At 36.2% G+C, this 13625-nt stretch overlaps 1 protein-coding gene across 1 annotated transcript in view; it reads right to left on the reverse strand.

Moving 5' to 3' along the window:
* The window catches only part of LOC105185295 (solute carrier family 22 member 21), a 63445-nt gene that overhangs the window by 11058 nt on the left and 38762 nt on the right, over window positions 1-13625 (reverse strand). Inside the window, exons 4-6 of the mRNA XM_025299582.1 lie at window positions 7161-7380; window positions 6953-7059; window positions 4907-5061 (exon numbers count right to left, since the gene is read on the reverse strand). Coding sequence (XP_025155367.1) covers window positions 4907-5061; window positions 6953-7059; window positions 7161-7380 — 482 coding nt within the window. The remainder of the gene's footprint in view (window positions 1-4906; window positions 5062-6952; window positions 7060-7160; window positions 7381-13625) is intronic.

Here is a 13625-nt window from a genome sequence, read left to right on the forward strand (position 1 = left end):
GCCATCTTTCAGGTAGCTGATGAATTCCATCTCGGAAAAATGTTATGTCTTTGGACACGATAAAGTCGTCAAGCCATTTTCAGATCTCATCCACTGATTGGAAATGCATATCAGACAAGGCGTGTTGCATCGACCGGAACAAGTGATAATCGGATGGAGCAATGTCTGGTGAATACGCCGCAAGTGCTGCAAGACGTCCCAGCCAAGACTCATTATGGTGTCTTTTGTATTGGAAGCAATGTGTGGCCTGGCGTTGTCATGCAACAATTTCACTGGACTCCTGGTTCTACTTTGCCAGTATACGGGCGTTTTCGTTCCAATTCTTGACTCAAGCCGATTAATTGACGTTGCTAGCAGTCCGCAGTAACTGTTTCACCCGGTTCCAACAACTCATAATAAAGCACGCCCTTGATATCCCACCAAATACCACCAGAGAAGAACCTTCTTTCCGAAGCGATTGGGTTTTGCAACCGATTTTGATGATTCGCCGAAATTTACCCATGACTTTCTGCATTTCGAATTGTCACAGAGTATCCATTTCTCATCGTCCGTAACGATTTTCCACAAGAAAGACTTTCGACGCTGCTTATTGAGAAGAGAAAGACACGCTGCCACTCGTTGATTTTCTCGTTAGTTTCAGTGAGTTCATGCGGAATCCATTTCCCTTCTTTCTGGATCTTTCCCATCTCATGTAGGCGTTTGGAAATCGTTTGCTGCGTTACTCCCAACTGTTCTGCAAGCTCTTTTTGTGTTTGTGCCGAATTCTCAGCGAACAGTTGTTCCAAATCATCATTATCGCACTTCGGAGGGCCTCCAGGGCGTTGTTTGTCGATTAGACTGAAATTACCGCTTTTAAACCGCTTAAACCAAAATGCGAACACATCGTATGATACAACACCTTTGCCGAGAAAGGAACAAATCGATTTGCATGCTCTTGTAGCATTTTCTCCTTGTTGGAATTCGTAAAGAATGCAGTGTCGGATATGTACCTTATCTGTTGCCATTTTCGACTGTACTGAACTGAAAACTTTTGAAGGTTATGTTGGGCATTTCGCCAAACTATATGTTCTTTTTAATAGCTATATGTCAACATTGCATAATCACAAAAGAGCGGGAAAATCTATTCAATTTAAAATTGATTTCATAACTGCTTAAAATTATTTAGATTATTCATTTGTACACCTAATATAAGTCGGAAATGAATATAAGTAGAATAACATTTTTTTTTATATGAAGCTTCGTCTTCGAGAAAAACAATTTTACAGGTTTGCCAGGTATGCATGTTATATCTGATTTCCATGGAACTCATTACCATATATTATCTCTGCACGTATTTGTGTTTACAAACATTGTCAATATCAAAGGGATATTTTGGAGATACATAATGAGCCAAGATATTACTGTTTAAGAATTTTGTTTTATTAATTCAAAAATTGTTGGAAGTGTTGCACCATGCAAATTTGGTCTGACCATTTTACTCTTTCACCAAAACAGCCGAGATATTGAGGCCTGTTTTAGGTGCCTCATCCTGTATATCAATAATATATTATTAACAATATAAATATTGTTGCGCTCACTCTCGCACTCGCGCTTGCACTCAGGTAAATGAAAACACTCGCGTAAGAATAACAAGCTTTACTATTTACAGCGCAGCTCACTCAAGCTTTAAACAAGAATAATTCTCTATTTGATAATTCTCAATTCTCCCGTCTATCCTCGATGACAGCTGGTCAGAGACTCTCTGTCAGCTGTTGTTGTTATCTTCTTATCGATTTTCCGTCGTCCAGACAATCTTCGTTCAGTTGTCAAAATCAGCATCAGATGCCTAAGGCTCATGGACAACGGACGCCGCCACAAACCTTATGGCTCGGACACAACACTGCTCCCCCTCTTCGAAAAATTGTCGTCCCGACAATTCTCTTAGGCAAGGTCATCCTCTTCCTTGACTCCAGAGATCTTCATGACTCTTGTCCTACCCTGAGCTGCTGCTACAGGTTACCGGACTCCATGAATTCTTGATCTCAATCAAGGATTCTGAGGATCTTGACTCTTCGCCTTCAGAACATCATCTCTATCCCCGTCCTCTAGGAGATGATCAGTCTCCAGGACCTTTCTAAAACGATCCACTTGTTGTTCCGCTTCTTCGTCCGTTTCCTCCTTGGCTCCTCTTCGGACAGGGGGGGGGGAACTACCGTGGACCCAACGTTCTAGAACGTTATAGAACACCCCGAGTCTCTGCCTCGGCATTCGCTCAATGCCCTACAGAAAAACCACGATCAAAAACCGTGGGGGAGGCAGCCTTCTTGAATAATCGATGGAAAATTGACGATGGAAACGACGGAATCAGAAGAGAATGGGCCATCTTTATCTTGAAACAAAACAACATACACACTTGAACGAGTAAACGCTTTTTATTTAAAAATAATGTTGTAAAACTAAATCTCTTTCTTGTTAGCTCGTGCTATCAATTCAAATAATCTGATAAAATCGCGCAACAGAGCAGTTCCGTCATAGATATCGGGATTTAATTTTATTCCGGCTAAGGAAACATTTCTAGAGTGACTTAGCTGTGAAGGTTCTCCGCCTCCGGCCAGCTGATTCAAACTCCTACCGCTCCTGTTCTCGCTCCTTGCGAAGCTGTTGCACTTCCCGCAGAAATGTTCGCAAAGCTCCTGCCTCTGTTTCAGCTCCCTGATTCGGCTCCGCTGTTATCAAATTTGATGCTGCCGTCGAAGCCTGGCTTCGGGTTACTCTCGGCAAATGCATCATGATTTCCTTTCTTGCTCGCCTTTTCGCCGAACGATGCTATTTCTTATCCCGGTCTGTGATTCGATCCCGGACGAGCCTCCAAAATGTTGCGCTCACTCTCGCACTCGCGCTTGCACTTAGGTAAATGAAAACACTCGCGTAAGAATAACAAGCTTTACTATTTACAGCGCAGCTCACTCAAGCTTTAAACAAGAATAATTCTCTATTTGATAATTTTCAATTCTCTCGTCTATCTTCGATGACAGCTGGTCAGAGACTCTCTATCAGCTGTTGTTGTTTTCTTCTTATCGATTTTCTCTCGTCCAGACAATCTTTGTTCAGTTGTCAAAATCAGCATCAGATGCCTAAGGCTCACAGACAACGGACGCCGGGCTGTGGCTCGGACACAACAATATGTATAAGAGTATTTCTCATGTAGCCATAGCCAATGGAAGTATAAAGTTAATTAAGACAAACATAAAAATTCCATTGCATTTTGCGATATTCGCAATAATTATTGCCCGCTTTGCTATATCAAAGAGCATAACCATGTACCTATAGGCCACTGGTCCGGAATCATGGCTAAAAGTTTTGAAATCATTTTGAGCATAAATCAAGTTTATGGTGCGTGAATTACGAATATGCAAGTGCCAAAGTGGTCGGACTTCAAATTCCAGACATATTGAAATTCTACTTCTACGAGATGGCGTAAGTGCTCTCCGCATCGAGATACAACAGTTTTATTCCGTGCCAAAAATACTTTTGTATCTCTCTGATCTTCATTATCTTGATGGATAATAAAGATTGATCTAATTTAAAAAGAACTGCACTTTCTTCTCACGAAAACATGGTTCTTTTTTTCGTTGCCTGCTCTTTTTTATTTCAATGTTTTGCTTCATTATTCTCTGTGCTTGATTCTGATATCCTAAGTGAGTCTTCCTTTGTTCTCTTTTGCAATTACGTTTTTTTTACTTATAGCCTCTTATTTTACCTCGACTCTTTGTCTTTTGTCGCATTTACTTCAACATACCGTCTCATCTCATTGCACTCACCTTCTGCTGTTAATTTTCAATGAGCTATATTTCTGAAATCTGAAATCCGGCCACTTTTAAGCACTTGCATATTTGTAATCTATGTCCATAAATCTTATTTTAAACCCAAAGTGGTTTTACAACTTTTTGGCCATGAATCTGGACCACTCGCAGCCGCACTTTTTGTACAAATACTTGTCAGCATATTTTGCATTTTTATGTGTTCAAAAGCTAAATTTATTTTTTCTCTCAATTGTTTAACACTCGTAATATAATCACGTATTCGTGATGTTGACAATCTTTGTAAGTATAAATATGTGCGTCGCTAACATATAGTGAGCTCCACTGAGATCTATACGCATATCTAACGAATATTCAAAATTGTTTCTTTTTTCGAGAACAAAGTTTCTTGTATAAGAAAAATGTTATTTCACATTTTCGATTAATTTTTTCTTGCAACATTACCCTTTCTCGCTTATACCAATAATTGAAGATATTCTGTGTGTATACACACACACGCACGCACGCACGCACGCACGCTCGCACGCACGCACGCACGCACACACGCATTTAAATATTTATATACTTCTTTGTATTACTTGTAGATCTCTATAAAATCGACTGATGCATGAGAAGAGTAAATAATATATATTCCGTATATATAATATATGTATATATTCATTTCAACTTTGCATCAAATTAACATTTACTATTTAGATAAATAAAATTTTTATTACAAAAAATCTTTTTCATTCAATAGATTCATAAATTTATTAAAAAATTCCTTAATACTCGTCACTGGAAATTCGTTACCGCGTGGAGCGACTACCTTAATTATTGATCAAACTTAATCACCGCGACCCAGCGACAATTTTCGCAAAAACTGTTCAATAAATAAAAACGCGACAAATAAATAAATCGAGATTCGGAAGAAATAATTCCAAAATATACGCAGCGTCCCGCGTTCGTTCGTTTTCCGAATATTTTCGAGCGAAAGAGTGACGTCACACGAAATTCACACTCCAACCGCCGCCCGTATATAATAAAACGAATAATTGGTGCAACGTAACGTGCTTTACAGGTTGTCGCGTATTTTTCCCCGAATTATTGTTCCGCTATTAGCGCACCTAGAATAAATCCCGCGCTGTAAATTCCAGACGCGGCGGTGGCGTCCAGGAACTCGAACGCGAGAAACATCCAATAATTCACAGAGTAGGAATGTATCATGCCACTGAGCCCGCTCAGAGACGTTGCCAGCGTCAAAATGGTTCGTCTGCCGTACCTGGAAATAGGCGAAAAGAACGAACGGATGCAGCAGCACCACCACCACCACCACCACCATCACAATCACCGCCATTATCATCACTACCATCACCACTATCGTTGCCGCTATTGTCGTTCCATAGCTCTCCGTCAAAGCGCATTTTTACCGTATCACTGTATTGCGAAATTCTCCGTAATATCGCAATGTCGCGCTTTTCTCTTATTAAGAATGCCGTGACATCCGCGATTTATCGAAACTCCGTCGTTTCTCGGTCAATTCGTACGTCACCCCGTATATATACAACACCGCGTATATACATATATTTTTAATGGGAAATTTAATCTTGCAATTTTGCGCAATTTATCGTCGCTTTTTAAATACGTAACGATTATCTATTTAAGCAAGTCTATAATATATTTACAGAAAAAAGTATCGTAAATGTAACAACGAATTTTGTATTCGATCGTGCATCAGTTGAATCGAAGCAGTATATATGAATAACATTGCAAAATAGGATGAGTTATATCATCAAACTTTAATTGAAAAAATTTTAATGATTAATTCTAGGTATCATTACTAATTATTAATATTACAAGCTAAAATTAAAAATTTTAAATCAAAGACTGAGATAAAAACCTACGCGCGATTATTATTACGCATACACATACACGCATCCACACAAGATATAGTTATATTTAATATCAATCGATTAAATAATAAATTAACAACTAACACATTTAAGTCCCTATTTTGAATCCTTATTAATAACCGAATAACGATGCACAAACCGGCGGAACAAACGATAAAATCAAATCAAATTGCACAAGAGAACATAAAGATCAAATCGTAAATATACTTTGCACAATACCAAATTCAAACGAACAAATAAGGTGAATATATCAATTGCTGGTTGGTTTTAAAAGCACTATTAAAGAATGTTATATAAAAGCCACAAATAAAAAGAAAATCTCCTTGTCAAATTAATATAAATTAGAAAAAACTAGATTATTTTTTTAAATTTTAGAATTTCTTTTTAAGAATAAGAGAATAAAGTAATTGAATATTATTAATTTATTACAGAGTTTTTAAAAAATTATTAGATATTTAATATTAGTTAACGAGTTAATGTTAGTACCCACATTAAATGTTTAATAACTAAACAATTTTGTATAAAGCAAATGTATCGATATCTGGATATATTTTACATAATGAATTTTTAATCAAGTTAACAGATTGCACTTTATACTTCATTTCAATCAAAAAATTGTCTTTTATTCTTATAATTCAAAATAGCTTAATTAATTTCATAAATAATTAATTATTTCTTACTGTAAGAATTAATAAAATTAGAAAATTCTTGCTACGCGCTGGCATAAAAAAATGAAATAATTTATTATTTCATAAAAATAAATAAATCTATGAAAATAAGTATCTGAATATTTCAAGCAAAGCTTTAAGATACAAAATACTCGTATCTATTCTATGTTAAAATTGTGATTATTCCTACTTAAAGACTGAAACGACAACAAATAAAATTTAAATTTAAAATACAACTAAAAATAAAATGACGAAAATATCTCTTAACCCCGTTGCGTGTTATTAATCCTTTTCTTTTAATTATATAACAGGCCTATTTCCGGCAATGCCTGAAGCTCACATTACGTATAACCACATTTTGTGCAATAATAAATGTGCACTCTTATCAATTTTTAATTTCTAATTACATCGTAAGATCAATTAGGTCCTAAGAAGAGCTTTAATTCCTTTTACAGAATTATATTTCTCTTTTCACGGACGGTGTTGAAATATGTGAGATTAAAGCGCGTTTGCGCGCGACCAACCGGAGGATATTTTCCTCCGTTGATTAATTAAAGCCAAGAGGGTCGCCGCACAAACGTATATATCTTACCTGTCTGATATGTATCCAGCGAATATCAGGCCGACGAATTGACCGACGTTATTTACCGTACCGACCAGCGTGAGTTTCCATCGATTAGCGTCGCAGGTGAACTCCCACTGTATCACGATAAGCAAGGGAAAACGGTGAAACGCGGCCGTGCCTGGACGAGTCTCGGGTAGAAAAAGATCAGCTTGTTTAAGCGCGGGGGCCACTTTACCTCGTTGAGTATCGTACTGTCGGTCCGATCGTAAAGCCAGGAATCACAGTCGAGGCTCACATTCGTAAATGAATTAATTGTGCACACACCCGGGTCATTTCGCACTACGTGACGCATACAACGCGAGATGTCTCCATTCTTGGTTTTCGGTGCAGAAGCGTTCACCCAAGGTGGATTGAACGTTGCGTTCCATGGATGCTCGCATTCCGGCACCAAACATCTGCATATTCAAACAAGAAAAACAATTATTGCTATTTTGCACGAAGAAGAAAGGTTCACTATTACAAGTGGTACACAAATGAATTAGTAGCGAAACTGTAACCAAAATACATAGACAGTTGTTCTGAGTAATTATACAGAGATCCGAAATTCCTGCATTCGGAGTATCAGGATATGATATTTTATGTTAAAACAAACAACTTTTTCCTTCAGCAAAATTGCGCCCGACAAGTAGTTTTTGCAGAAAAACGTGTTAAAGTTAACGAATAAGTACTCTTGTCTATGTAACGCTCAGGACCGGCTCGTGCGCCTTACTCGCGTGTAGTCAGTGAGTATTCTAATATTCATAAGTAATATCTTTTAAGACGCTCATGTGACGTCAAGACAGCTCTGTTGTATTTAGTTGACGACATCTTAAGATTATACTTAAGACAATTTTAAATAATAAGAATCAACTATAAACAATACCGGGATTTCACAATTCGCAAAGCATATGTCAGATTGTCTACAGTTTTAAGATGTCGTAAACTAATCACAACAGAGACGTATGAGCGTCTTAGGGCATTACTTATGAATATTAGTCACTGATTAGGTACACGCGAATGAGGCGCGCGTCGGACCTGAACGCCACATAGACAAGAGTACTTATTCGTTAACTTTAACACGTTCTTCTACAAAAACTACTTGTTGGACGCAATTTTGCTAAAGGAAAAAATAGTTTATTTTAGCATAAAGTATTATGTGCTGTACTCCGAATGCGGGAATTTCGTATCACCCTGTATATAGAAACACATTATACATATTTAATTCTTTTTTTATTTAAAGATATATTATAAAGATTGAAATTTTGAATCATCTCTGTATTTTAAACTGTACAGGATTTATAAAAAATATTAGGACGGCGAAATATCTCAAAAACTAAGCATTTAAAAAAAAATGTTTCAGATAAAAAGTTGTATGGTTTCAAGAGGGACAACTACATCATTTTGTTTACATTATGCCACTTTCGAGATATTCACTGATTGTTACTTTTCTTAAGTGGAAATTCCAATTTTTTATTATATCGTCTTTTTCTACCAATTAATTTTTATAACTTTTGACTGAAACATTTTTTTATTTGCCTAATTTTTTGAGATATTGAAGGAAAATTTTGTAACTTTTTCAATATTTAACTTATGATATCTCGCTATTTAGTCGAAAGAGAAAATGGTACTAGACTTTGTATTCTATTTAGTCTCAAGAATATACTGTTAGAATAATACCCTAACCTTTGTTAACTTATCGAACTTTGGAAATTTCAAAATTATCAATTTAACAAATGTCAGAGCGCTATTGTAACGATATATTTTTGAGGCCAAATACAGGTTGCATGAAAAGTTCGCGGAGCGAAACTGAAATAAAGAATACCTAATTCTAAAAATGATTTTATTCTTCAATATAGTCTCCATTAATTTCAATACACTTGGCCCAATGGCTCTCCAATAATTTTATTCCATCGCGGAAGTGTATTTCTGGAAGGTCTGCGAAATATGCCTCTATAGCTGCTATAGCTTCTTCATTCGACAAAAAATGCTTTCCACGGAGAAATTGTTTCAGGTTTCGGAATAGATAGAAGTCGCTGGGTGCCAAATCTGGCGAATACGGTGGATGATCAAGAAATTTGTACTTCAATTCATTGAATTTAGACATTGACAAAACACTTTTGTGAGCAGGTGCGTTGTCTTGGTGAAAAATGATTTGTTTGTGCTGCAAACCAGGTCTTTTCTCACGAATTTTTGCGTCCAATTGATCCAAAAGGTTACAATAATATTCAGAGTTAATTGTTTTACCTTTTCCCAGATAGTCAATTAACAAAATCTCTTTACCATCCCAAAAAACTGATGCCAAAACCTTTTTTGCCAATCTTTCATGCTTTATTTGCTTTGGAGCTGAACATCCAGCTTCAGTCCACTGTAAACGTTCCAGTTTCAATTTAAGATCATGGTGATAGATCCAAGTCTCATCCATAGTTATAAAATGACGCACAAAATCGGTTTTATTCTTCTTAAAACGATTCAAATGACGCTGAGAAATTTGCTTTCGAGCGAGTTTTTGTTGAATTATTAACGTATGCGGCACCACTTTTCCAAACACCTTTTTCATTTGTAATTCTTTATGCAAAATATGCCATACCCGTTCATCTGAAATGCCTATGGTATGAGCAATTTCACGCGTAGTCACATTTGGATCTTCAGAAACAATAACATGTATTTGCTCAATGATTTCTGGTGTTGATGCGCTTTTTGGACGTCCACTGCGTGGATCATCTTCAATGCTTGTACGACCACGTTGAAACTCAAGTGCCCATTTACAAACCATTGTTTTTGAAGGAGCAGATTCCCCTAACACATTTACCATCTCGGAATGAATTTCCATTGCCTTTAAACCTTTTTTAACAAAGAACTCAATCACTGCACGTTATTTCAAATTTTCCATTGCAAACAAATATACTGACACGTCAACTTCAATTGGCTTGTAAACACAGAAAGAATTGACAGATAGAAATGAAACCTAACCTAGGTTCATGTGAAGAGTGATTCTATATAACCGACTACAATTTATAATTCTACCGTTTACTTATAGATGCCGCTCCGCGAACTTTTCACGCAACCTGTAGAGTAAAAACGTCTAGTACCACTTTTTTCGACAAATAGTTAACGAGATATCGTAAGTTAAATATTGAAAAAGTTATCAATCCTTAACCAATCATTTTCCTTAAATATTTCAAAAAATATTGGGCAAATAAAAAAAGTTTCAGACAAAATTGTTAAAATTAATTGGTAGAAAAAAATGACAATACAAAATTCGGGTTTCCATTTAAGAAAAATAATAATCAGTAAATATCTGGAAAGTGGCACCATCTGTAAACAAAATTATATAGTTGTTTTATTTCCATCTTGAAATCACATAATTTTTATCTGAACTTAGTATCTTCCATATTTTTCGAGATTTTTGCCTGGCTTATTTAAAATGGTGTATATTACACCGAACAAATTTCTGCATTCAATGTACCTGATTCATCAACAGCGACTTTTTATGATAGGAGTACAAGAAATTGGTTGAAATTTGTAACATAATGTAATCAGTGAGTATTCACTGATTTTCAGGAAAAATACTGGTACCTTATCCGTCTTATATCTCACTGATCAATGGAAGTAAAATTTCATTACGAAATATATAGTATACAAATACGTTATATGCAATATCAAATTTCAATATCAACTTTCTGCGCAATAATAGACTTCAATACGTATCTTATAATAATGCATGCGTATTAACGATGGGAACAATCGCTACTATTAATCTCTGTGCTATTAATTTCAGTGAGATATTATTAATCGCAATATATATTATATTTATAACTGAATCTCCAATATTATTTAAGTATAATATAAGTATAGCATTTATACTTATACAGGATGTTCTAAAAAAATATGTCAAAAATTTAAGGAGATATTCCTCATACCTGAAGAATGAAAAAATGTTATATAAACATAGGTGCGGAAATGCTTATTTCAGGAGTTATGTTGACAATACTATTAGCTGTATTACTTATACAAGGAAAAATTTAGGATTAATTATTGTAAGCGACAATCGTTTAATTAGGCTTATTTACATTTGGTTTTAATGTGACCTTGAGTTAGTTACAATAAATGTTGAAAATGTTCGCCATTTACCTGAATACAAGCAGTGACACGTCGACGCATTGATTCGCGGACATGTTCAAAAATGCCTGGCGTACAGCGGATTGTCTCGCAACCTGCAGTGATACGGTTACGAAGATCTTGAATATCACGCACTGTTATAGCATGTACGATTGCCTTTAAATGTCCCCACAAATAAAAGTCTATCGGATTGAGATTCGGGGAACGTGGAGGTCACAAAATAGGTCCACCTCTTCCTATCCATCGATCACCGTAAGTTTGATTGAGAAAATCACGACTATCGTCTAGGTGTAAACAAGTAACATTAAAGGTCAATATTATTCTGATTGGTGTTTACGAATTATCACAGTTTATCAGAGATGGACATTTTTGAACGTGTCCGTAAATCAATGCGTCGACGTGTCATTGCTTGTATTAAGGCGAATGGCGAACATTTTCAATATTTATTGTAACTAACTCAAGGTCACACTAAAACCAAATGTAAATAAGCTTAATTAAACGATTGTTGTTTACAATAATTAGTCTTAAATTTTTCCTTGTGTAAGTAATACAGCTAACAGTATTTTCAACACAACTCCTGAAATAAGCATTTCCGCACCTACGTCCATATAACATTTTTTTTATCCTTCAGGTGTGAGAAACATCTCCTTAAATTTTTGACATATCTTTTTAGAACATCCTGTATTGCACTTAAGCTTAATACTTATATTATATTTAGTAGTATTTTAGTAAAGAATACACTGATTATATTGAGCTTTAAACAGTAAAGTAATATACTTCGAAAAAAAACTACATATAACTCTCGTATAAAGGGTGTTCCAAAATTCACGCAAGAAATAATTTTGATAGAAAACACAGGTTTATAATTAAAAATTGTAAATTTTTTATTGATTCACAAAATATACAGTATAGGGTTATGTATGGAATAGCATATCGGGTAAATAGCCTCCACGGCTTTATTGGCACATACGCACTCTGTTATTCTCTGGCAATGTTTGCATTCGGATATCTGGTTAAACGTGCAAGTGTAAAGAAAGAATAGACTTCGTTACATTTGTGTATGACAATTTTTAATCCTTACTAGTAGCAGTAATCATCAAACGAGAAAGAGCCGTTTCTATAGTGCTGAATTGAAAATGATTATACAATTAATAGATGTATCGGTAACGCTATTATTCACACTGTGATATAACAACATATATTGGGTCTGGGAAAAAGTTCGTGGCGTTTTTCCCGATAGATGGCGTCAATTGCAAATAACTCAGGAAACAGAGATCGCAGCGACACCACTAAACGCTCGTTGGAAAAGTGACACTTCGAGCGTTACTTTGAGTGTATAAACATCGAAATTGGTGCAGCGGTTGGAAAATTGTTTGCGTTTGAAAATGGAGAAAAGTAATGAAAAATTGCGCTATATTTTGCAATATTATTACGACAAAGGGAAGAATGCTGCGCAGGCTTATGAAAAAATTTGTGCTGTGTACGGTGAAGGTACTTTATCAAAATTTGCTGCGCGGAAATGGTTCGCTCGCTTTCGTTCTGGTAATTTTGATGTGAAAGATGAGTCACGCTCTGGTCGTCCAATCGCTGAAAAAGCTGATGAAATTCTTGAAAAAGTCCAGCAAGATAAGCACATCAGCAATGTTGATATTGGTATGGAGCTAGGCATTGACCACAAAACTGTTTTGAACCATTTACACAAAGCTGGCTATAAAAAGAAGCTCGATGTATGGGTTCCTCATGCGCGAAAAACATGATAGACCGAATTAACATTTGCGATGCGCTGCTGAAACGCAATGAAATCGAGCCATTTCTGAAACGTCTCATAACCGGTGATGAAAAATGGATCACGTACGACAATCGGAAGCGTCAAAGATCGTGGAAAAGAAATGGTGAGCCGTCACAAGCGTTCGCGAAGCCAGGATTGACGCCGAAAAAGGTGATGCTGTGTGTGTGGTGGGACTGGAAGGGAATCGTCCACCATGAGCTACTTTCAGTTGGTCAGTCGATTGATTCTCAACTCTACTGTGGACAACTAGAAAGATTACGCCAGGCAACTGAAAGAAAACGGCCCAAATTGAATAATAGGATAAGTGTTATCTTCCATCATGACAACGCCCGACCACACACTTCTTTGATGACCTGTCAAAAATTGCGAGAGCTTGGTTGGGAAGTTTTGATGCATCCACCGTATAGTCCAGACATAGCACCCTCTGACTATCACTTCTTCCGATCTCTGCAGAACTCTCTCAATGGAATTAAGCTGGTTTCAAAAGAAGCATGTGAAAACCACTTGATTCAGTTTTTCAACCAGAAACCACAAAAGTTCTTCACCGATGGCATCATGGCTCTACCCGAAAAATGGCGAAACATTGTCGATAATAATGGAGCATATTTGATTTAAATAAATTCATTTTCACACTATAAGAAAACCAGTTGAATTTTACTAAAAAAACGCCACGAACTTTTTCCCAGACCCAATATATATCAAGAATAACAAAGAGATAGACGCAATAAATAGTTCTCACTAACAAGCGAACGG

Source organism: Harpegnathos saltator, unplaced genomic scaffold, assembly GCF_003227715.2.
Source record: "Harpegnathos saltator strain DR-91 unplaced genomic scaffold, Hsal_v8.6 scaffold286, whole genome shotgun sequence".
Classification (NCBI taxonomy): domain Eukaryota; kingdom Metazoa; phylum Arthropoda; class Insecta; order Hymenoptera; family Formicidae; genus Harpegnathos; species Harpegnathos saltator.